Below are 22,637 nucleotides of genomic sequence, written 5' to 3' on the forward strand. Positions count from 1 at the left end.
CAGCCCTGGTGTGACGTCATTGGTAGGCACAGATCTCCTCTCCTCTTTTTGGAAATGAAAATATGGTCACCCTAGTTTATGTCATAAAAAATGTGTGTTATATCAGAAAAGGTTTGGGTATTTAAGAACTGCTTTAGGTATGTTTAACCCCTAAATGTATAAATGAAGATTGATAACTAAAAATCTAATTTAAAAATCAACTATTTATTGGCAAAAGTTAAGATGTCAACTAGATTTTATTGTAATTCTATGATAAACCAGTAACAGGGAAATAAAATAGGCCCACCTGCAGATCCTCCACCAGGGGGCAGTAGACGTGTATAAGACTGGATACGGCAGGTTTCTGATGAAGGTACTAATCATCTGGCTTCATGAGATTTGTAACAAAAGCTATTAATCTTTAGGTGTCTGTTTTTTTTATGTGAACTCTGAAAGGTTTCAAGTATTAATAGTATCCAAATATTTAATACTGTTAAATCCATGTTTTCAACAACATTATGACTGTCGAGCAAGTGTTCTTGTTCCAGTTTAGTCCCAAACTCTCTTCATTGTGACGCAGTTTCTTAGCAGTTCATTTATTTATGTTATTAACGGTAAAGTCGTCTTACATTTCTGACACTTTCAGCCTCGAGGAAGCCAAACTTAGACAGGTTCCAGATGAGATCAAGATTCCCACAACAACTAATTAATTTAAGAGAATGTTTGTTTTGTGAAAATCTTCAAAGTTCGTGTTACACGACAAGGCCAAACTCAAGCAACGAAACTCAGAAAATGTTCTATCAGACCAAAATTTAACATCCATAAATCAGACGTGATGTTTTTGTGCCTGAAGCTGACTGTGTATTAAATGGCTGTGCTGTCTCTGTGCATCAGGAGAAAAGCCTCATGTGTGTCAGATTTGTGGCAAGGCTTTCAGCCAGAGCTCCAACCTCATCACCCACAGCCGTAAGCACCAGGACGACCGGCCCTACCGCTGCCCTCTCTGTCACTACAGCTTCCAGCACAAACTGGACCTCCGGCAGCACCAGGAGCATCACTGCAGCTTCCGCTGATGCCCAAGCAACAAACTCAGGCCTCCTGGTCTTTTTTCATGGTTCACTTTGTGCAGAGACTGCCTCTCTGTTTGCTCTTTCTTAAGCAGCTCAAACCTATTAGGCTTAAGCAACATTCTTATTCATTTTAGCAGCTGACAAATCCACCATGACCCAAAAAACTGCTTTGTTTACTATTCAGTTATCCAGCAAAATACACCTTTCGGGTGCTGCTTTCCCACATATCTTTCTATGAAGTCCTTTTTGTCTGTATATTCTGACAGAGATGCTAGTCCCTGTTTACATGACCTTCCAGAGGGACCACATTTGTTTGAGTTTGCATCAACCCACATGTTTGCAGCCGAGTATAAGGAAGTCCAGTAGTTATGTTTGCATGTCCAGATGGGACCTGGATATTTTAAAGCTTTGTGCTTTGGGAATTATTTGTGATTTTATTATTTTTTAACCAAAAGGTGAAACAAAAATAAATGATTTCTACAAATAAATATTTAATCTCCAATATTGTCCATGTATTTCTGACCCTGTTCCTACCCTCACCACTGAAAGAAATGACTCATAAGAGTTACTTAAAAAATACATTGTAAGTATTTGCAAGCAAAGTATTTAAGTACATTTAAATGCTGCAATTTGAAGTAATACTTACTTGCCAGTATCAAGTAAAATTGACTTTACATGAAACATAACAGTTATGAAGATTTTAAGTAACATTTACTTAATTAAATCCAAACTTTAGTTACATTTATTTAAACAAATTAAGTAAAGTCTACTTGTTTTTCATAGGCAAGAAAAAATTTTACTCAAAATTTTAAGTTCATGTTATGTCCCTGTAGTATTTGCAATGATTAAATAGATATTAATTATTTTCTTATAAATTTGGATGAATGTTACTAAATAAATGTAACCAATACTCAATGCATTTAATACGTATAAAACCGCTCATTTTTAATTTTAAACAGTTTAACAAACATTTAAATCCATAATAATTGTGTATTAAATTGGCCAATCTTTTATGGGGCAGCCATAAAAGACATGCATAATCTTTACACCACTTTTCAAAGTTGAAGTCGCTTTTTATATTTATATTGGGAAAAAAAAGCATGCGCAAGTACAGCATTTATGGTCACGAGCTTTGGGTAGTGGCCAAAAGAATGAGATTGCGAATACAAGCAGCCAAAATGAGTTTTCTCTGCAGGGCAGCTGGGCTCTCCCTTAGAGATAGGGTGAGAAGCTCGGTCATCCGGGAGGGGCTCGGAGTAGACCTGCTGTCCTCTGTTGTTTGTCCACCACAACAATGTCTGGTTGGTTCGCCATCACCATTTTATCAGTCTGGATCTGGAAGTCCCACAGGTTCTATGGTGCGGTATGGGGGCCAAAATTAAGACTACTGCCCAGCAGCAGGAGGCTATATAAATTCTGAAGCAAACTACCAACCTAATTAATGACAAGCTGGCGCCAGTAACTGAGAGGCTGGCGCTGCTTACTGAGGAATAGCACCTTTACCGGCGTTATTACTAGATACGCTAGGGACTAGCAGCCCTCGGCTGGTGATTGACTGGTTCAAACACTCCCTCTGCTGTCTATTAGCATGGATAGGCTAGCGTTAGCCTGGACGGGCTGGTGTTAGCATTGGAGAGGCTAGACATTAGCGTGCCTAGGTATGCCACTAGCTGGATTTCCTACCCCCTTGACAGACCATTAGCATGGATAGGCTGGCATTAGCATCAGAGAGGCTAGCCATTAGCATGACTCGGAGAGTCATTAGTCAGCTAGTGGCCAGCCTAGGCACACTAATGGCTAGCCTATCCATGCTAATAGACAGCAGAGGGAGTGTGTGAACCAGTCAATGACCAACCGAGGGCTGCTAGTCCCTAGCGTATCTAGTAGTAACGCCGGTAAAGGTGCTATTCCTCAGTAAGCAGCGCCAGCCTCTCAGTTACCGACGCCAGCTTATCATTAATCAGATCAGTAGTTTGCTTCGGAATTGATATAGCCTCCTGCTGCTGGGCAGAAGTCTTAATTTTGGCCCCCATACCGTGCCATAAGGATCTTCGTTCACTCGTTCTCTACCAACTTATGGGGTGATACCCACATTGGGTCTTCCAGTCCATACTATGCACAGATGTTTCTGTACACGATGTCAGCCACTTGGTTGTGGCGTTCCAGGTATGCTTTCCCTGCTAGCATCTTACACCCTGCATCACACCAGTGAAGTGTGTCGTTGGTTCATTTGGAGAGAATGTGTCCTCTTACGCTTAATGTAAAACACTGTGACCTCTTTTCTCCATTCATCATGACTTATTGTAAGCCTTTTTGTGTTCAGTGTTACACCTACTGTACTACAGATAGCACATAGGCCTAAATAAGTCCATTGTACGTTAAGGCTTCAGAACATTTGGATACAAACCCCACAAATATATGTTACCAAATTAATTTTACTGTGTTTTCACACATAAACAGCAAACACAGTGTTCCTCCAAACCAACACAAAGTTGCATATGCAACGGTCTACATATGCAACAGAAGAATGCACTGAATACAGTTTAGTCAAAACAAACAAACAAACAAATAAACAACCATGCTACATCCTCTCTTCCGTTTCTATCTGGCCACAGAGCCCCATCTACATCACAAGCAATGTGCTCCCTGGCCAAGCAGAATAGTAAACTTTATTTGTTTGACACCAAAACGGTTGCAGAAATTCATCTTTGAACAGGGCTCTACATCATCATTCACACTCACGTCAAACAGTTAAAGCCCATAAGACCGTACATATGATCTTCCTTTATCCTTATGTAGCGTTGACAGTCTGGACACCTTTAAAAAACAGTTAAGACCCTTTTATTTAAAGCTGCTTTTACCTAAATCCTTAATTTTCTAATTTTAACTCAAATGTTTTATCTTTCATCTGTTTATGAAATGTTATGATTTTATGACTTAATTTTTTCTGATGTTAATCCATTTCTGTTTTGAGATCGTTATGATTTAATGACTTTGTTTTATTTTGTTTTTAACTATGTGAAGAACTTTGTGATTCTATGTCTGTGATAAGTGCCATATAAATAAAATTTACTTACTTACTGCATCTACACACAGTAAAAACACACTAATTGATGCATACATATACTCAATAAATACAATGCGTGGGTTTTAGAAGTTCCTGTACTTTTAAGGGCTGTGATTGCAACAGGGGAAACATTGCTTAACATGGCCATTCCAGCCGGCCTTCTTCCATATGTGTGTGGATTTCAGTCATACACTTACACAGTCATACTCCATCTGCACACAGAAAAAAAATCCTCATTAGGATTGAGGAATGGATAACACGAAGGAAGATAAACACCTAAAAATCGTGGGTGGTATGTATGTCGATGGGGTGGGCAGCGAACCACCAGTCACGAACCAGAGCAGCCCTGTAGAAAATGACCTGATCTGGTGGTGGAGGAGTGCGTTGGGTAAGATGTCCAGGAATGTGATCAGATGGACAGTGTTGTAGGGGTCAAGGGTAGAAGTGATGGATGACACAATTGTTGGAAATAGCTGCTCTAATGTCTTAAATTAGATTATGTGCGACAGGTGTTTTTCCTTTCGATTACATTGTATACTTTACAGTGTACACTTTACAGTGTACACAGAGGATCTTACGTGGTCAGTGCACACGAACAATACAGTGAAGAAGGCACAGCAGCGCCTCTTCTTTCTCAGAAGACTGAAAAGATTTGGCATGAGCCACCGCATCCTCAGGACCTTCTACCGCTGTGCCATTGAGAGCATCCTCACTGGATGCATCTCCGCCTGGTTTGGCAACAGCACCGCTTACAACCGCAAAGCTCTCCAGAGAGTAGTGCGGTGTGCAGAAAGGATTATTGGAGGTGAGCTTCCCTCCCTCCAGGACATCTATAAGAAGCGGTGCCTGAGGAAAGCGGGGAGGATCATCAAGGACTCAAGTCACCCCAGCCAAAAACTGTTGAGACTACTTCCATCAGGAAGGAGGTTCTGCAGCATCCGGTCCAGAACCAGCAGACTGAGAGACAGCTTTTTCCATCAGGCCATCAGACTGCTGAACACGGCGCAGACACCTCACCCTCACTACTGAAACTCCAACATTACACGCTCCGTACTGTACATTAATGCCACTGTTTTGCACATACCAACCTCTGTACATTTTATATCTCTTATCTTACTGTTTACTTTATTCATTTGTATACTTAGATTAGCCATTTTTATATCTTACATGTTTTTACATTACTGTATTTTTGCACAACTCTGTTGCTGTGAAGCCCACACACAAGAATTTCACTCGCATGTACTGTACCAGTGTACCTGCACATGTGACGTGACAATAAAAGTGATTTTTTGATTTTACAGTTTTGAATGACAGTGGGCTTGTAGTGAGAACAAGACTTCCTTTATGACAACTGTGCCAAATGCAAAGAACTGGGTGTAATGCAATGTAGTGTAAAGCAGACAGCGTGCTTGAGTGACTTCTGGCAGCTGCCACGAGCGGTGTCGGTGTACACCGGAAGTGAAGCCTCTGCACTTCCTGCCTTCGGTCCTGGCGCACTCTCCTGTGAACAGCTAGCTACACGCTAACTCGACAGTCCTGCGCTCATTGAGAATAGCGAACCATAACCGTAAGGTAATGTTAAAACCTATTTATACTTCTCCAAACACTCTTTCGTGTATGCAGACATGGGCAATGTTTAAGGAGTCGAGTCGTTTTTTTTAAATGTTCGATTTTGGTTTGATTTTACAACTGATGCTATGCTAGCTGGCATGCTTGATGCACTAATAAAAATATATTAGACAAGTCTAGTCATTTAGCTAAACTTTGCTTCGGTTTCGGTGAGTCTGGCAGTTAAAAGTTAACTCCAAACAGAACATACACCGTGGTGTATTTTGGAGTTTCAACATTGAGGTGAAGTGTTCACCCTTGTTAGCCCGCTAACCTCGCTTTGGATGAAGGAGAACGACTCCATTGTTTATGTGGGTGACCACCAGCTCACGCAACGGGTCTCACTCGGTTTGAGTCAAATACATAAAGTTCTGTAAAGTGTCGTCTTTATTAAGTTGTAGGGGAAATAATCAACTTAATACACACGTTTGTTTTTTATCTCATTTTTCAATCCTTATTCTTGCTTTTTTTGTTGTCCGCGGCCTGCTAATGTTAGCCATGCTAACTTGCTGCTAGCCGTAATCAAACAGCCCCACGATGTTTTCAGCCGCTGTTAACGCTATATGAGTATAGCGGCTGATGTGTAATACGATTGCTAACTACTTAATTTTAAACCACTGGCAATCACAGCCAAGTAATGATCCCAAACTTTCTGTATATTAACAAAATGAAAAATCCAGTTCTTGCCAGATCTCAAAACTTGCAAAAGCAATCCCTCAGGTAAACAGGATAACACAGTACATTGTTTATTAAAAATGCAGGATTGTGTGTGAAAACTTAGTCAATTTACATTTCTCCAACACAACATCCCCTTCAGATGGCAGAGAACGACGTTGACAATGAACTTTTGGACTACGAAGAGGATGAGGAGCCCCAGGGACTTCCTGAGAGTGGGACACCAGCAGGCAAGAAGGAGGTTAAGGGGTCCTATGTCTCCATCCACAGTTCGGGCTTCAGAGACTTTCTCCTGAAACCAGAGCTGCTCCGGGCCATCGTTGACTGTGGTTTTGAGCATCCTTCAGAAGGTAATGGTTATAAAACAATTTAGGGAAAAACAAAAGTCTGTGTCAGTTAATTGGAACGTATATTACAAGAAAGAATGCATCAGTTAAGGTTTGTGCAGTTATTAGTGGAAAAAGGTAGCAGAATCCGATCAAAATTTAGATTTTCTAGAAAAATAACAGGTAGGCTCATCCTGAAAAGAACTTATATTAAGCAACAGTTTTTGATCTTTGTACTTTTTGTCATTTGCTTTTATTTTAGTTCAGCATGAGTGCATTCCTCAGGCTATCCTCGGCATGGATATCCTGTGTCAGGCCAAGTCTGGTATGGGGAAGACAGCTGTATTTGTTCTTGCAACGCTGCAGCAGATCGAACCTGTGGATGGCCAGGTAAGATGATCATATGTATGGACAACAAATGAAAATCTTATTCTTTACATTTTTCCTAGAATTTAAAGTAGTGATGCACCGATATGAACATTTTTGACCGATACTGATATCCGATATTAAGATCACTGTTATGACCGATAGCTGATATTTGCCGATACCGATATGCTGACATGAATGCTTCTAAAATCTGCAGATTTTGTATAAAATAAAAATGATTAAAGCTGAATTTATGTTATTATGTACACACACAACTGCGGTTCTGAGATGATTACAATCACTGTCACATGACTGAACAAATATACATCACCCCCTCACCCTCTGAAACAGGCAAACAAATGGTGACAAGATGGGAAAAAATATCTCTCAATAATATTGGCCTGTTTTTTTTTTTTATCGGACTGATATTGATATGTTAAAAAACGGCTAACATGGCCGATACTGACACTGATGCCGATATATTGTCCATCCCTAATTTAAAGTGCAGAACTAGTCATGGTTGTTGAGGTTTCTAGAAACGGCAAACTTACGAATATTGCAGATGTGTTTCTGAATAAGGCAGTGAAATACATCATCATTACAGCAGGGCTGAAACGATTCTTCAAATGATTTGATTCATTACTGAATAGAAGCGTCATTAAATACGCGAACCGCAGTCTGAACACATTCTTTTCGCACACAGTGTAGTATTCTAGGAGCTGTGTAGGAAAAGAAATAAACCAGCAGACACAAACCACTGTGAAAGGCAAAAACGGTCCAAAGTTTGGGAGTGAGGTGAAACTATGAGCAGATAGCCAGTGCTAAGCTAGCGCGTAGCATCCTGACGATCAAGTGAGGTTAAGAAAAAATGCGACGGTTGTGAATGACTAAACTCTACAAGCAGAAGAAACATCTCCATCTTCCTGTTTATTTGTGGATGTCTGCAGCAGTGTGGGGCAGAGATGCTGCAGCTACCTGGAGTCTGGGTTGTTGCTACTGGGGTGCACCGATCTATCTGCCCCAGTCTTGTTTTTTTATTGATTTTTTTTATTTTTAAGAACGGCGATCAGCCAAAAACTGCAATCGGTGCACCCCTAGTTAATGTTAAAACAGATCATTGCTGTGTTTTAAAACGGGCACAGAAGTTTTGTTTTCGAAATTAAGAGCAATGCAAAATATGTTAATTTATACTTGGGAAAAAAAGACCTCATGTCCAGTTGAGACTGGTATTGTTTCATGAGTTTTCATATTGGTTTTCTCAATAAAAGGAAATTGAAACGTTGACGTAATCTGATTTTAGTTGAGACAAAATCGGTATCGGCAAGTCAGGTTTTTTCAAGGTCAGTGATCAGCCAATAACTGCCATCGTTGCACCCCTATAGTTTCTACGAGTCTGCTCTACACAACGCATCAGGGATACGGCAAGCTGTTGTAGCATGTATTTCACAAACGCTTCTATATTTGAAAACATTTGAGACAATATTATGTTACCAACCCATACAAATACCATACATATGCCACCATTACATTGTTACAGCAGAAATTCAATATTAGCGTTTCCAGTAGCTTACTAATGAACATGTTAATGAAATCATTACACGCTATTGATCATATGCGGATATATTTAGATTATTTTGAATAAGATGAGTGATATTAACACAAACTAAAATGTTATTGAAATATAAGTTTTATTTTGTTCCATAAAATATTTAAAAACTGTAAAAATCTGATGGGAGAGAGCGAACCAGACAACAGCAGTTAAATATATGTCACAGAGCATTTTATAATTTAGTTTTTGCATATTTAGCAGCAGGCTAATTTCACGTAAAACGTCGTAAAATAGAGTATCGGTGGAGGATTCGATAGAATATTTGAATACTAAAATATTCTATAGCTGCAGCCCTAAAATACAGATTTTAGGAACCGTGAGCACTGAAATACTATGTGATTGATATTCTGACAACTCCTTATTTATTATTTTTCCAGGTGTCTGTCCTTGTGATGTGTCACACAAGAGAGTTGGCCTTCCAGATCAGCAAAGAGTACGAGCGCTTCTCCAAGTACATGCCGACCGTCAAGGTGTCCGTGTTCTTTGGAGGCCTGGCCATCAAGAACGACGAGGAAGTCCTGAAGAAGAACTGCCCTCACATCGTCGTAGGAACTCCAGGACGAACCCTGGCCCTCATTCGTAACAAGACGCTCAGCGTGAAGAACATCAAACACTTTGTGCTCGACGAGTGTGATAAGATGCTGGAGCAACTGGGTGAGTAGGAGGACAGCTAGTAGTTTGATCTGATGTTAGGATTGGTCATCTTTATGCCTTTCATGTCCCTCAGCACTGCGTTATTAATTATCATTATTTAAACTTTCTCAATATTTTCATTTTCAGTCACTTATTTGTTTTTTTAAAGCTGTGCATCACCAACTTCCTTCCTGATCTGACACACGGGGAAGATTGCTCCGTTTTAGTACAAATGAGGTAAAAATGAGAAACACATGGAACATAATCTGTTTTTCCCCTCAGACATGAGACGGGATGTTCAGGAAATCTTCAGACTGACGCCACACGAGAAGCAAGTAATGATGTTCAGTGCGACTTTAAGCAAAGAGATTCGCCCCGTCTGCCGCAAGTTCATGCAAGATGTAAGTTATTGTCTGGGAAACAGACAAGCGGTCGTTCACATGAGTCGCATGTCCACAGAGACCCTCCCCCAAACGTCTGAACCATCCCTTTAGTGTGTCTAACGGGGGTTATGTTTATAAAAAGGAGGGATGCACCGATCAGGTTTTTTGCTGCCGATCACCGATACCGATCACGTGGATTGGCCAGAAATTTTCTACAACATTATAATGAGTGCTACAAACTACATAATCTGGGAATAAAGGAAATGTAACCTAATCTAAAATGGTCTGTATTAGGGTTGTCACGGTGTGAAAATTTAACCTCACGGTTATTGTGACCAAAATCACCACGGTTTTCGGTATTATCGCGGTTTTTTTTTTAAACGTGCTACATTTTCACACAATTAAATAAACCCTGTATGTCAGGAAATATTGTCCTCAGTTTGTGTCTAAATTTTGCCTAAAATGTGTTATTTAGTAATTATGTTGTTTATTTGTTTACATTTTCCCCCTTTAGTCTTTAAAATACCAATATTTGCCCATAACGTCTTATTTTATGTCTGTTTGATGTCATCATTTAAAAATATTAGACCAGATGATACTCAGTACTCAAGTAGCCTTCTAATCAGATACTTTTTTACCCTTACTTGAGTAATAAACCCTATATCAGGAAAATATTGTCCTCGGTTTGTGTCCTTCCAGTGAGCTTTGCAGATGTGGGAAAATGTCATCAGGCAGTAATCGTTGTTAAATTCATAATTATTCTCGGAGAGAGACCAACTCTTATCTGCCCCTGGGAGCCCCGTAATGCATAGCGTCATTTCAACATGGCGGTGTCCGCGACACGGTTTATATGCAGGTAGCGGCGCTGCGGCTGCTTTATATAGCAACTCGTTGCATTCTCCCTCAACCCAAATCCTCGGATCACGCACTTTAGCTAAAACGCTAACGTTAGCTTGCCTTGCGTTGACTGTAGAGTTGTGGGTGATGGTCACGCAGATGTGTCATGAGATTTGAAGCGTTGCTGCCTTTCACAGACACTTTTTCTGCACGTGCTGCAAACAGGATAGCCGTCTTCTATCAGCTGTCCCTCGGCATTCTTCACATATCCAAAAGATGCCGTACTTCCCACTTTGTCTTTGAGGGATAATAAATGTCCTCCTGAGCGCTGCCGTCTCCTCCTTTGGCCATTATTTCAGCTTTAGCTTAAAGAAAGTTTTGGTTGTAAACAACAAAGTGCGCATGTGCCGCCGACAACTTCAGCAGATGATACGGTGGCTGGTAAGGGTCACCGCACCTACGGTAATCCACCGAGATAATATAGTTTTTTTTTTTTAAAACAAGACGGTTATTATTATTGTCAACTGTTTTACCGGGGTTTACCGCTACACCGGTTACCGTGACAACCCTACCTGATCGGTCTGCTTTGATCTATTTTGAAAACTCCGATCAAAACCGATTGGGGCGCTATCGGCAGACTGGGATCAAACGCCGATCCATCGGTGCATCCCTAATAAAAAGCCTAGTTCAGCTGTCTGCCATAAAGCCCGTGTTCTAACAGTAGATCAGTGTTAAAAATCTACTGATGAATCAGCCTTTCCCGTGTTTTGGTTAGAAGTTACCTGAAGTCAAACCCCTCCAGCTTTGCCCACTCGCGGCTGACCGTGTCACGAGTGTCCATTTCAGAGGGGCAGAGCGAACGTCCTCAGCTGATCTTGCTCGGCCTGGGCAGCGGTCCTCACGGCTGTGCTGCGCTGCGGGAGAACAGGCCCAGGTTGGACTAGTTTACTCAGGAGAACCACGGGAAGGTTCTAACTCGTGTTGTTATGCTGCATGTGAATGCAAACAGAACTGTGTTAGTAACGTGTGCATCGGCCTCGTCTGTTTTCCTTCAGCCGATGGAGGTGTTTGTGGACGACGAGACCAAGCTGACACTGCATGGCCTACAGCAGTATTACTGCAAGCTGAAGGACAGCGAGAAGAACAGAAAGCTGTTCGACCTCCTTGACGTGCTCGAGTTCAACCAGGTGTCCTGTGACTTTTCTTTCTTTTATTTGCATAAAATGGCTTTGTGTCCGTGAAGTCTTCCCTGTGTTTTCATTTAAACAAACGTTTAGTCTCTTGCTTTAAAGGCCCTATAAATAAATAAACAAACCCGGAACCTTTTCCCCTTCTATTGTCGTGTTGGCTGATAAAACACCGAAGCCTTGTGGACTTAAGGGTCTCCTCTGGTTCCTGACAGGTGGTGATCTTTGTGAAGTCCGTGAATCGTTGCGTGGCGCTGTCCCAGCTGCTGGTGGAGCAGAACTTTCCCGCTATAGCGATCCACAGGGGCATGGCGCAGGAGGAGAGGTGGGGCTGCTTCTGAAGAAGAGTGTTTGAATCTGTAAACCTGTTCCCTAATGCGTCCGCCCTCCTCCAGGTTATCTCGGTATCAGCAGTTTAAAGACTTTCAGAGGAGGATCCTGGTGGCGACTAACCTGTTTGGTCGAGGCATGGACATCGAGCGAGTCAACATCGTCTTCAACTACGACATGCCTGAAGATTCTGACACCTACCTTCACAGAGTCAGTTTAGCTTTAATACGGTGGCGGTGACACAGATTGGTTTGTTTGTTTTTACAAAACCAAAGAAGCCTAATGATGGTTGGATTGTTTAAATATTTATAATTATTTAAAGAATCTTAAAAACGTGTTGAAATTTCTTTTGAGTCCCGACGTTCTTCTGTTGACCCCTAGGTCGCCCGTGCTGGCAGGTTTGGAACTAAAGGCCTGGCCATCACCTTTGTGTCAGACGAGGCTGACGCCAAAACCTTGAACGAGGTCCAGGACCGCTTCGAGGTGAATGTGGCTGAGCTTCCAGAGGAGATCGACATCTCCTCCTACAGTAAGTGCTCGTGCTCACAGGGGTGGTCCTACTTTTGTCAAAGGGAGTGGTAGTGTGATAGTTTTCTGTTGCGTGACGACATCAGGGAGCCGTAGGTCGTTTAAGTGGTCAGACCGTGGCGCAACTATGTCCCTTTTATAAAATATTAGGCGATGGTGGCATAAAGGCGGTATGGGATCAGTCTCTGCGATGCCACAGACTTCCATTTAACTTGGAAATAACTTTATTTCCATTATGATTGAAGCCGCAATCGTCATGTTTTTAACAAGCTGCTCCTGAAGATGTCTCTCCGTCAGTCCTTGTGCCGTCTCTGGTGGTGTGAGCTTCAGCTCTAAAGGAGAGAAACTCTAGGAGCACTGCAGCGCTCCAGTGTGCCATCTCAAATTAATGAATTAATGCATCTGAACTCATGCAGTAGGAACTAGGAAATATGAAATACTAGAACCATTTTATTTTAAAATGATTAAACAGATTTTTTCCTAACGTTGTGGGCATTTTCCCCACACAGTTAAAAAAAACAATGTTGATTATGGTGTGTGTGTGTGTGTGAGAGAGAGGGAGTTGAAAATTTTAAAATCCGACCAGAGCGGAGGCAGTGACCGATGCATGCACGAGCCGTTTTCAGCTGTGTCTTGTCAAATGCACCACGTACGTTACGAAAAAAGTAACTTTAAATATTCAACCGAAAAAGAGGCGAGCTGAAGAAAACCTAGGGAGCATACAACGAATGCCTTCAAGAACGAATTGATAAGACAGACATGGGAGGAAGTGTACCAGCAAACTGATGTTGACAAGGCTTATGAGACCTTTGTAAGAATATTTATTTCATTGTATGTTAAGAATTGTCCCTTAACAAAATGTAGTAGCTCAAACACAAGGGATAATCAACCGTGGATGACGAAGGGGATAAAGTGTGCCTGCAAAAAGAAAAATAATTTTTACAGGTTGTTTATAAATAAAAAAAACTCCAGAAGCTGAACATAAATATAAAATATATAAGAATAAGCTTACCAATATAGTAAGAAAATGTAAAAAGGAGTATTATTATAAAAGTTTGAATAATGCTAAACATGATATTAGAGAAGTGTGGAAAATATTAAATAATGTAGTTCGACCAAATTTAGGTCATGATAAATTTCCGAAATATTTTGTTGAAAACAGTGTTGTAAAACATGATTATGGTGATGTGGCTGATAGCTTTAATAAATTCTTTGTAAATATAGGACCGTCATTGGCAGAAAACATATCTAGCTCATCTACATCACATACACCATTCTTAAAACAAATCAAACCTAATCCTCATTCCATGTTTCTTTCAGCTGTAGAGGAACAAGAAATAATACAAATTGTAAAAACATGTAAAGGTAAAACATCAACTGACAGTCATGGCATTGACATGATGACGGTAAAAAAGGTTATAGAAGGAATTTCAAAACCACTTGCATATATTTGCAATTTGTCTTTTCAATCAGGTGTATTCCCAAAACTAATGAAAGTTGCTAAAGTTATACCAATATATAAAACCGGGGATAAGCATCAATTTACGAACTATAGGCCAATTTCATTGCTTCCACAATTTTCCAGGATTCTTGAAAAACTGTTTAATAATCGACTCGAAATATTTTTGGATAAATACAAGATAATATCAGACTGTCAGTATGGATTTAGACCGAATAGTTCAACATCACTAGCTCTGGTGCATTCTGTGGAAGAAATTACAACGTCAATTGATCAGAAGAAACATGTTCTGGGGATATTTATTGATTTAAAAAAGGCTTTTGATACAGTTAACCCTTGTATTATGTTGAAAAAAAATCACATTGGTTATGTTGCGGGTCATTTTGACCCACCCTGTCTAAATTCACTTAGAACTGTAAAAAAACTGCAATAAAACAGGAACTTTATTTTCCATTAGAAAAAACATTTAAAACACAGACACACAATAAAGTTTGAATATCCAGAACTATTTGTAAGAACTAGTTAGTAAAAGTTTTCCTTCTTTACAAACACTTTTATTTTTCTCAGATTTTCAATGTTCAACATTTTCAGTGTTGTCCACATGATGGACAGAGTGTAACTGTGTGCTTTCTGCAAATGCACTTCTTGCACTTCTCACAAACGGTGCTTGTTTTAATGTCTTATCGTGAGGGACAGACCTGGCATCTTTTTCGTTTCTTTGCACCTGTATCCACTGGATTCATTGTACATTGGTCAGATGATGCAGACCTGACGTTTTCAATGAGAGCTGCTGCTGCTGGGGATCGAGCTGGTCTGGCTCGCCTCTGGATCTCGGGGGTGACAAGACTTTTTCCCAGTTCTTCCAGGAAAAGCCGACGTCGGTACAGTTTGCCGACATTCCAATGTTGGTTGATTTCAGTCCACAGGACAAAGGCACTGTAAGCTGACACATCCACAATGTTGTAGAAAATCACCAAGGGCCAACGAGCTGTTTTGCGCTGGCAGCTGTATGTTGCTGTGACTTTGTCAAGATTGTCTACTCCTCCTTTGGTGGAGTTGTAGTCCAGGATCATTTGTGGTTTTTTGTCTTCTCTTGTGCTCAGAGATGCATCTGTGTGCATTGTGCTCATGACAAGAACATTTTTGTTTTTCTTTGGGCAGTATGAAACAACTGTTGCTTTCTCGGTGAAAACAAATTTTGAGGAATTTGGAGGTCTTCCCTGCATCTTCAGAATTTCACTGGGAAGTTCTGGTTTATTTTTCCTGATTGTTCCCAACATAGTGAGCTTTCTTTTCTGAAGTTCATCTCCAAGCCAGTAGGATGTAAAGAAGTTGTCACAGGTGATGTTATGCCCTTGCAGCCCTTCACTCATCTGCAGCACCACACGCATCCCCTGATTCTTCTCAGATGCCTCTCCAGGTAGCTTTCCGGTGTACACCTGCATATTCCATGCATAGCTAGATTTAGCATCACAAGCTGCCCATATTTTGATGCCATACTTGGCCGGCTTGTTGGGCATATACTGTCGGAAAGGACAGCGGCCCCTGAATGGAACAAGGCGCTCATCTACAGTCACATGGGGACCAGGGTTGTACAACAAAGGTAGAATCTCCACCCATTTATCCCATACATCTCTGATTGCAGCAAGTTTGTCTCTTTCACAGCGACTGGCTCTGGTTTCACGGTTGTCAAATCGGATCACACGAGATATCTTGTGAAATGTCTCAAGAGACATTGTTGCACGAAAGATCGGCCTTCCATTCTCTTCATTCCATAGACTTGCATTTGCTTCTCCCTTTGACCTGTATACTCCAGCTAATACCAGGACTCCAATATAAGCATGCAAGTCAGTCAGATCCATGGGCTTCCATTTCTGTTGAAATACACGCCTCCCCTCCAAGTTAGTCATGTCCAGTATAATCTTTTCTATTGGAGAGGGTATGAAGAGATGAAATGCTGAATGGATATTATCAACTCGTGTGACTGCAAATCTTGTAGGACCAGGTGTCATTTTGATGACATTAGCAGATGACAGTCTGCCTCGACTTCGGTGTGGTGATGTTGACCATTTTATTTTACCATCTTTAGATGTCCATGCCCCCTCTGTAGATGATGATTGCTGCATTCCTTGGTTTTCACTTGATGAAGCGATGACAGAAGACTCCTCTTTAGAATCCTCATCAGAAAATTGGTAGTCTGGATCATCAGTAACATTGTCCTCAGCCTCTGAAAAATCCTCTGTCTCTGAAACATCTTCTTCGTCATTGCTATGCCAGTTAAAAAGCTGAGATAAAGCTTCTTCAGCTGTCAACCTTCTAGAGCTCATTTTTGGTGTGTTGAAATCACATGAGATCAGTTACAAGAACAGGGCAGAAAAAGTTTCTCGCGCACACACCTGGGCCTCTGGGTGTGAATGTATATTCAGAAGCAATCACAACATAGCACATCAAAGAGTCATGTTTATTTTTGTTCTGAACAGCTTTTTACTCACATTAAAGTGTGTGGGTCAAAATGACCCGCAACATAATTTTTGTATACAAAAACTGCTAAGACTTCCCAGGACACATCAAAGTGTCCATATTTCTCATACCAGTTCATGACCCCAGATAAGAAAAAGTCATAAAGTTTCATTAAGAAAAATAGAAGATGATCAGCGCTATGGTCAACACAAAAACTGGAACGGGTCAAATTGACCCGTAACATAATAAGAAGGTTAATCATAAAATGTTACTTGAAAAGGTAGAGAGGTATGGGGTTAGGGGTGTAGTGTTGAGCTGGTTGACAAGCTATCTACAGCAGAGGAGACAGTTTGTGAAGTTTGGAGAATGTTCATCTACATGGTTGCACATTGTTTGTGGAGTACCACAGGGGTCTGTGTTGGGTCCAAAATTATTTTTATTATATATTAATGATTTGAGTAATGTAACAAATACACTGACATTTGTTTTGTTTGCCGATGATACCACTATTTTCTGTGCAGGAGATAATATTAGCGAGTTAGAAAGGATGGTCCAAATTGAAATGTGCGTCATTAAAGAGTGGTTTATTGAAAATAAGCTTACATTAAATATAGCAAAAACAAAATGTATGTTGTTTGGTATGGCTAATAAAACTGAGGTTAAGCTGCAAATGGATGGATGTGAAATTGAGCAAGTAACAGAACATAAGTTCCTTGGAATAGTAATTGATAATAAATTAAGTTGGAAACCACAAATTAAACATGTATATAATAAGGTTGCGAGAAGCATCTACATTATGAATAAAGCTCGGCAGTACTTGGATTATAAATCACTCCATGTCCTTTATTATTCATTGATTTATCCCTATCTTATTTACTGTGTAGAGGTATGGGGTAACACTTATAACACATCTATTGTACCCTTGTCTATCATACAGAAAAGAGCCCTGAGAGTCGTTCACAATGTTAGATTTAGAGAACACACTCATCCGTTATTTATATATTCTAAATACTAAAATTTAAAGATTTAATTCAGCTATATGCAGCGACATTCATGTTTAAAGTGCATAGGAAATTATTACCAAACAAATTATTAATGCTATTTATAAAACCAGATAACGTATATAATTTCAGATACAAACTTAACTTAAGGCATACATATTTTAGAACAACAATAAAGTCATTTTGTATTTCTGTTACGGGTGTAAGAGTTTGGAATAAGCTAGGTGAGGATCTAAAGCAAAGTCCCTCATTGCAACAGTTTAAAGAGAAGTATAAAAAATTATACTAATTAATTACATGGAGGAGGAGGAAAAGTTGTAAGGGTGTTGCATTTGATTGTAATTGTCTATTGTTGGTGAACTGGGAGCTGTGAACACGGTGGGGTGGGGGGGTGGGGGGGGTGGGGGGTTGAAACATGAGAAAATGTAAATTTTGTTTGTGTGATTGAGGATAAAACATGTTATAGGAAAATGGCAATGACACTCAGTGTAGGGAAAATATATATATTTTTTTGTTTTATCTTTCTTGAAATTTGATTTGGGGGGGATTATATAAGCTACCAGAGCTTCGTTCCCTTCCCATTGAACATGTTCTACATATATGTGTGTATATCTATCTATCTATCTATCTATCTATCTATCTATCTATCTATCTATCTATCTATCTATCTATCTATCTATCTATCTATCTATCTATATATATAGATATATATATAGATATATATATCTATATATACATGTATATCTATATATACATGTATATCTATATATCCATATCTATATATATATATATATATATATATATATATGTATGTATATGTATATATATATATATATATGTGTATTTGTGGATATATGTATATATATGCATATACATATGTGTGGGTTTCTTTTTGGATACTTTTTGAATGCTTTGGGTTGTCTATTGATTTGCATGCATGTTCAATAAAGAAAGAAAGCACTGAAGAAACGTGAGCAACAGTGAAGCAAGCACAGACATCCCTTACTGTGTGTGTGTTTGTGTGTGTGTGTGTGAATGCATGGGTCGGACTGAGCTCCTGGCTGCAATTGTGTGTAGGGAGGGGCGGGTGCTCTATGTGACTGGCCAATCACAGAGCATGAAGACGGTCAGTTACCCAATGAGGATTTTCCTTCAGCACGATTACAGATATTTACGAGTTTTACTCGTTTCATGCTCGTATTCGTCAAAAATGCGTTATCCGTACCAGATACTCGTCTGAAATGAGTATCCGACTCATCCCTAGCTGTAACCACCCTGCCCCGCCTCCTCCCCCTTGCTGCCTGCCGGCTGTGATCACAAGCAACAAGAGTAGTTCCCGCTGCTTCTTCGGGAAACCAAAACTTGGGATCTTGTAGGCGTGACGCTGGGATTTCAGCCGTGGCGGGCCGCTACGCCCATGTAAGGGAAACACTGGGTCACCTGTTGTGCGTAATCAAATGTCTCTGGGTGTGCTCTCTGACAGAGACAGGGTTTCTGGACCTGGAAAGCACCCACTTCACTGGAAATCTTCCTGCATGTGCTCTTGTGGTTCTGCTGCTCTCAGCTCCTCAGCATGCTGACAGTAGCTTCAGATGTTGGTGCACCTGCATGCGTCGGGGTAATGCAGTCTGTCAAAATCACCAACAGCCTTGAGATTTTTCCATCAGAAAATAAACGAACAAATATGGAAAATATCCATTTAATGTGACCCTGGCCTACATTCAGCTTTTTTGTCTTCTTGTGAAGAAAGGTGCAAAGATATAGAGACACTCTTAAACTCGATAAACATCAGGGCAGAGGCACACTGCGCCGTGAACGCCATGATTGTAAATGGGGGAAATAAAAAAAAAGATTTGATCACATCCTTTTCAATATTTATTGTAAAGTTTTGTTCCACACAAAGTTGAGATGGAGCCTGAATGTGTATTCTGAACTGTTGAAACATGTTCCAAAGTCTCTGTAAACACTAGAGATGGTTGTAGGTTCAAATCCCAGGAGAAAGAGATGCGCCGAGCTGCGAGGAGGGGATGAGGGTGGAAAACATCGGTCTCCCGAGAGCTCCACAAGCCGATAGTGGGAACCCAGCTCCACCAACATGTTATATTTCAACCCATTTTCTAAAGTGCAGCATTATGTTAAATGCACTGGGTTTTACCCTATTACATTTAGATTTCATGGTTAAACAGTACATGTTAAAATCTAAGCTCAGCTCGGCAGTGACCTAAAATACATAAATATAATTTTACTTATCGAAAAAAATGAAGTGGAGACTCCTTGGACGCTCTATTAGTGCAATTAATGCCACAGCAAGTCATTTTGTCCAACAATTGCACAAATAATATCCAAAACAGAATACACAAACACAGAGACTCAAAATCCCGGAACAGTTTCCAGGCCAGACCGAGGCTCTACTGAGGCCTTTCCACGGAGCTAGCTCTGTGGTCACGTGGGTCTGATGCTCATTAATTATACAGAATTTTAGGCTTTTAATACACTTAAACAGAAGAGTGAGAAAAAAATCCACCCCCCTCAGAGTTGTCATGAGTGTAAACTAGATCATTTAAACCTAAAACATGTTCTGGTACCAGGCTGTAAACATGTTTATTTCTGCTGTGAAATTGGTATTTTTAACATGGGAGTCAATGAGGATTTGCTCGCTTCTGACACCAGCCCCTAGTGGATGAGGGTGGAACTGCAATTTTTGTACTTCCGCGTTTGCTTCAATTTTTCACCGGCATCGTGGGGGCTTGGTTTGACTAAAGACTTCAGTCTTCCTCAGCGAGTCGTCTGACTTTCTGCCGCCATGTCATTTATCAGCTGGTCCAACTTGGCACTAGCAAGGCTCACAGACCCGCTGATAAACACTCATTTTAGCAGTGGTTGGCCAATAATGTTGCAGAAAAGGCCTCCCGTCCTACGTTGTTTTCTAACCTCTTTGCTTTTGTTTTTGCAGTTGAACAGTCCAGATGAGTTTGGAGTGTCCTTCCAGTGAAGACTGACCTTTGTCATCATTATTGTTGGTGGAAGGGGAAAAAACTCAATATTGTTTAAACAAACCCTCCCTATATCTCTGTAGGCAAGTTCATAAGACGTTTTATTTTCCCATGTCTTTGCAGAATGCTTGTTTTAGTGTTTATCCTTGTTCGAATCCTGGATATGTTGTTTTGGTTAAATAAATTTTCTTTGTAACTTACATTTTTGGCTGTGATGTTGGTTGATTTTTATTTTATGTATCCGTAATATAACGGTATATTTGGGAAATCCAGTGTCGATTCATCCAGCAGAGGGCGTCGTTGTGAAATATTCTGAAATGCTCAGATCTCGTAGCCTGGCAGACTCTTCTGTTTAATTCTGCACAGAGAAAGTATTAAACAGAGGACAAGTCTGGCAGGCCAGGCTACAGATCCCAGTAGATGTCAGTTTTTCTTTAATGGTTAACATGTGTGTACGTCACTGACATAAGAATTGCACTGGGCAAAACATTTTGTAATTACAAAATTAAGATTTTCTGAAAATGTGTATTGGAAAAAACAAATGAACAGACATGAATTATTTTCAATACTTTAATTCCATAAAGTAGAATTTACTGACAGCTTGTTACAAGGAATGCACTGATATGTGCAGACAGCGTTGCATTTAAAGATAAATCCGTAAAGTCTACGTCCGCATGATGCATTTACATTTTAAATGTGGCCTGAAGATTTAAATATTACACTGTTAATTTAGCTGCTTCAGAATTTATCATGGCTGAATGAACACCAGAATATGTTGAATAGTAACCAAATTGATTCTACTTCCCATGCTGCCATTAAAATATACGTAGTACAAAAATCCCAACATTTCTGCATGTGTGAGCTCTTCTAATCATATTACCTCCTATATTTGCTTATCTTATTTTTATCATCTTTTTCACCAAGTACCGCAGTAGTTTCCTAATGTGGTTTGTCTCACACGGCATTAAAACCCGATTCTGATAATTCAGCATGTTTTAGTCATTTCCCTACCTCAACACACCTGCTACAGTCATTCCATTACCTGTTAATCACCTACTGATTTAAATCAGGTGTGTTGACCTGTAAAACATGCTGGATAGGGTTTGAGGACCAGGATTAGAGACCACTGACCTACAAAGTCCAGCATCACAGTCATTTCATGTTAAGTCACCTGAGTTTAGAGGTTCCAACTGGCAAGAGTTTGTCTAAGAATGACAGCTGTAAGTGGCTCTGCAGCACAAGGACAGGGTATCTGCGGGTCCTTAAAAAGTCTTAAATGTGCTTTTCCAAATTTAAGGCCTTAAAAATCATTAAAAATGACAAATAATCCTTAAATGCAATTTCTAAAGGTCTTAAATTACCAAAGACCCAATAAACAAGATTCTTTATTTCTATAAAATTTTCATGAATTTCTAGTTAGTGTTAAGCATTTTTGGTGTATGATATTAACAAAAGCGGAACCGTACACATTCAGTTGGTTGTGAAAGGGGGCTATTTTTAGATGAGCACATTAGCTGGTTAAGCTAGCAGGAGCTTGCGCCATGGGGAAGTGCAAGTTTAATGGTAACTGGATGCCTAATCCCACGTTTGCGACGTGGTTAGCACCGGTTCCAGGCAATAGCTGGAAATTATAGCTTAAATTTGATTTTTTTAAAATAGCTTAAATTTGGTCAAAGTGGCCTTAAAAAGGTCTTAAAAAGTCTTAAATTTGGCTCCTTTAAACCTGCAGATACCCTGAATGAGGATGGCTGGCGTGACAAAGGGCAGCAAAAAATCCAACAGACATATTATTCTGCTAAAAAATCAAGGATTTGAATGGTTGCGAGCTGAAGAAAAGTTCATTTCCCTGACAAATCTCCTTTATGATTGTTTATATAAACAAGGATCATCTGGAGAAAAGAGGGGAGTGCTCCCATCAGTGTGCCCTGCACCCTGAACACCCTGAGACCACTGGGGTACTTCAGAGGAGTGGACTAACTTGCATATCTTCAGAGCACAGAATAAAGTTTGGAACCTAAACATCCTCCTAGAGGAACTCCAACCATGCTACAAAGGTTTGGTGATGAACAATGTATTCTGCACTGGGCCAGAAGGATAAAGTCAGGACTAATATGTGGCTGGGGACA

General features: G+C 40.2%; 2 protein-coding genes and 1 pseudogene across 2 annotated transcripts in view; 2 read left to right on the forward strand and 1 right to left on the reverse strand.

Annotated features, from left to right (window-relative positions):
• The window catches only part of LOC139070771 (zinc finger protein Gfi-1b-like), a 9,172-nt gene extending 7,905 nt beyond the window's left edge, over window positions 1-1,267 (forward strand). Inside the window, exon 6 of the mRNA XM_070553638.1 lies at window positions 874-1,267. Coding sequence (XP_070409739.1) covers window positions 874-1,052 — 179 coding nt within the window. The 3' untranslated portion in view covers window positions 1,053-1,267. The remainder of the gene's footprint in view (window positions 1-873) is intronic.
• Window positions 1,268-5,559: 4,292 nt separating this feature from the next.
• LOC139070774 (ATP-dependent RNA helicase DDX39A) lies at window positions 5,560-20,711 on the forward strand. The gene is made up of 10 exons (XM_070553640.1): window positions 5,560-5,688; window positions 6,542-6,749; window positions 6,988-7,115; window positions 9,078-9,354; window positions 9,616-9,734; window positions 11,609-11,740; window positions 11,956-12,065; window positions 12,136-12,280; window positions 12,452-12,599; window positions 20,472-20,711. Exons 2-10 carry the CDS (start codon window positions 6,542-6,544, stop codon window positions 20,486-20,488), a joined length of 1,284 nt encoding a protein of 427 aa, XP_070409741.1. The 5' UTR covers window positions 5,560-5,688; the 3' UTR covers window positions 20,489-20,711.
• Window positions 14,421-16,613, reverse strand: LOC139070773 (piggyBac transposable element-derived protein 4-like; annotated as a pseudogene).
• Window positions 20,712-22,637: the final 1,926 nt, after the last annotated feature.

This window comes from Nothobranchius furzeri, chromosome 7 (genome assembly GCF_043380555.1).
Source record: "Nothobranchius furzeri strain GRZ-AD chromosome 7, NfurGRZ-RIMD1, whole genome shotgun sequence".
Lineage (NCBI taxonomy): Eukaryota > Metazoa > Chordata > Actinopteri > Cyprinodontiformes > Nothobranchiidae > Nothobranchius > Nothobranchius furzeri.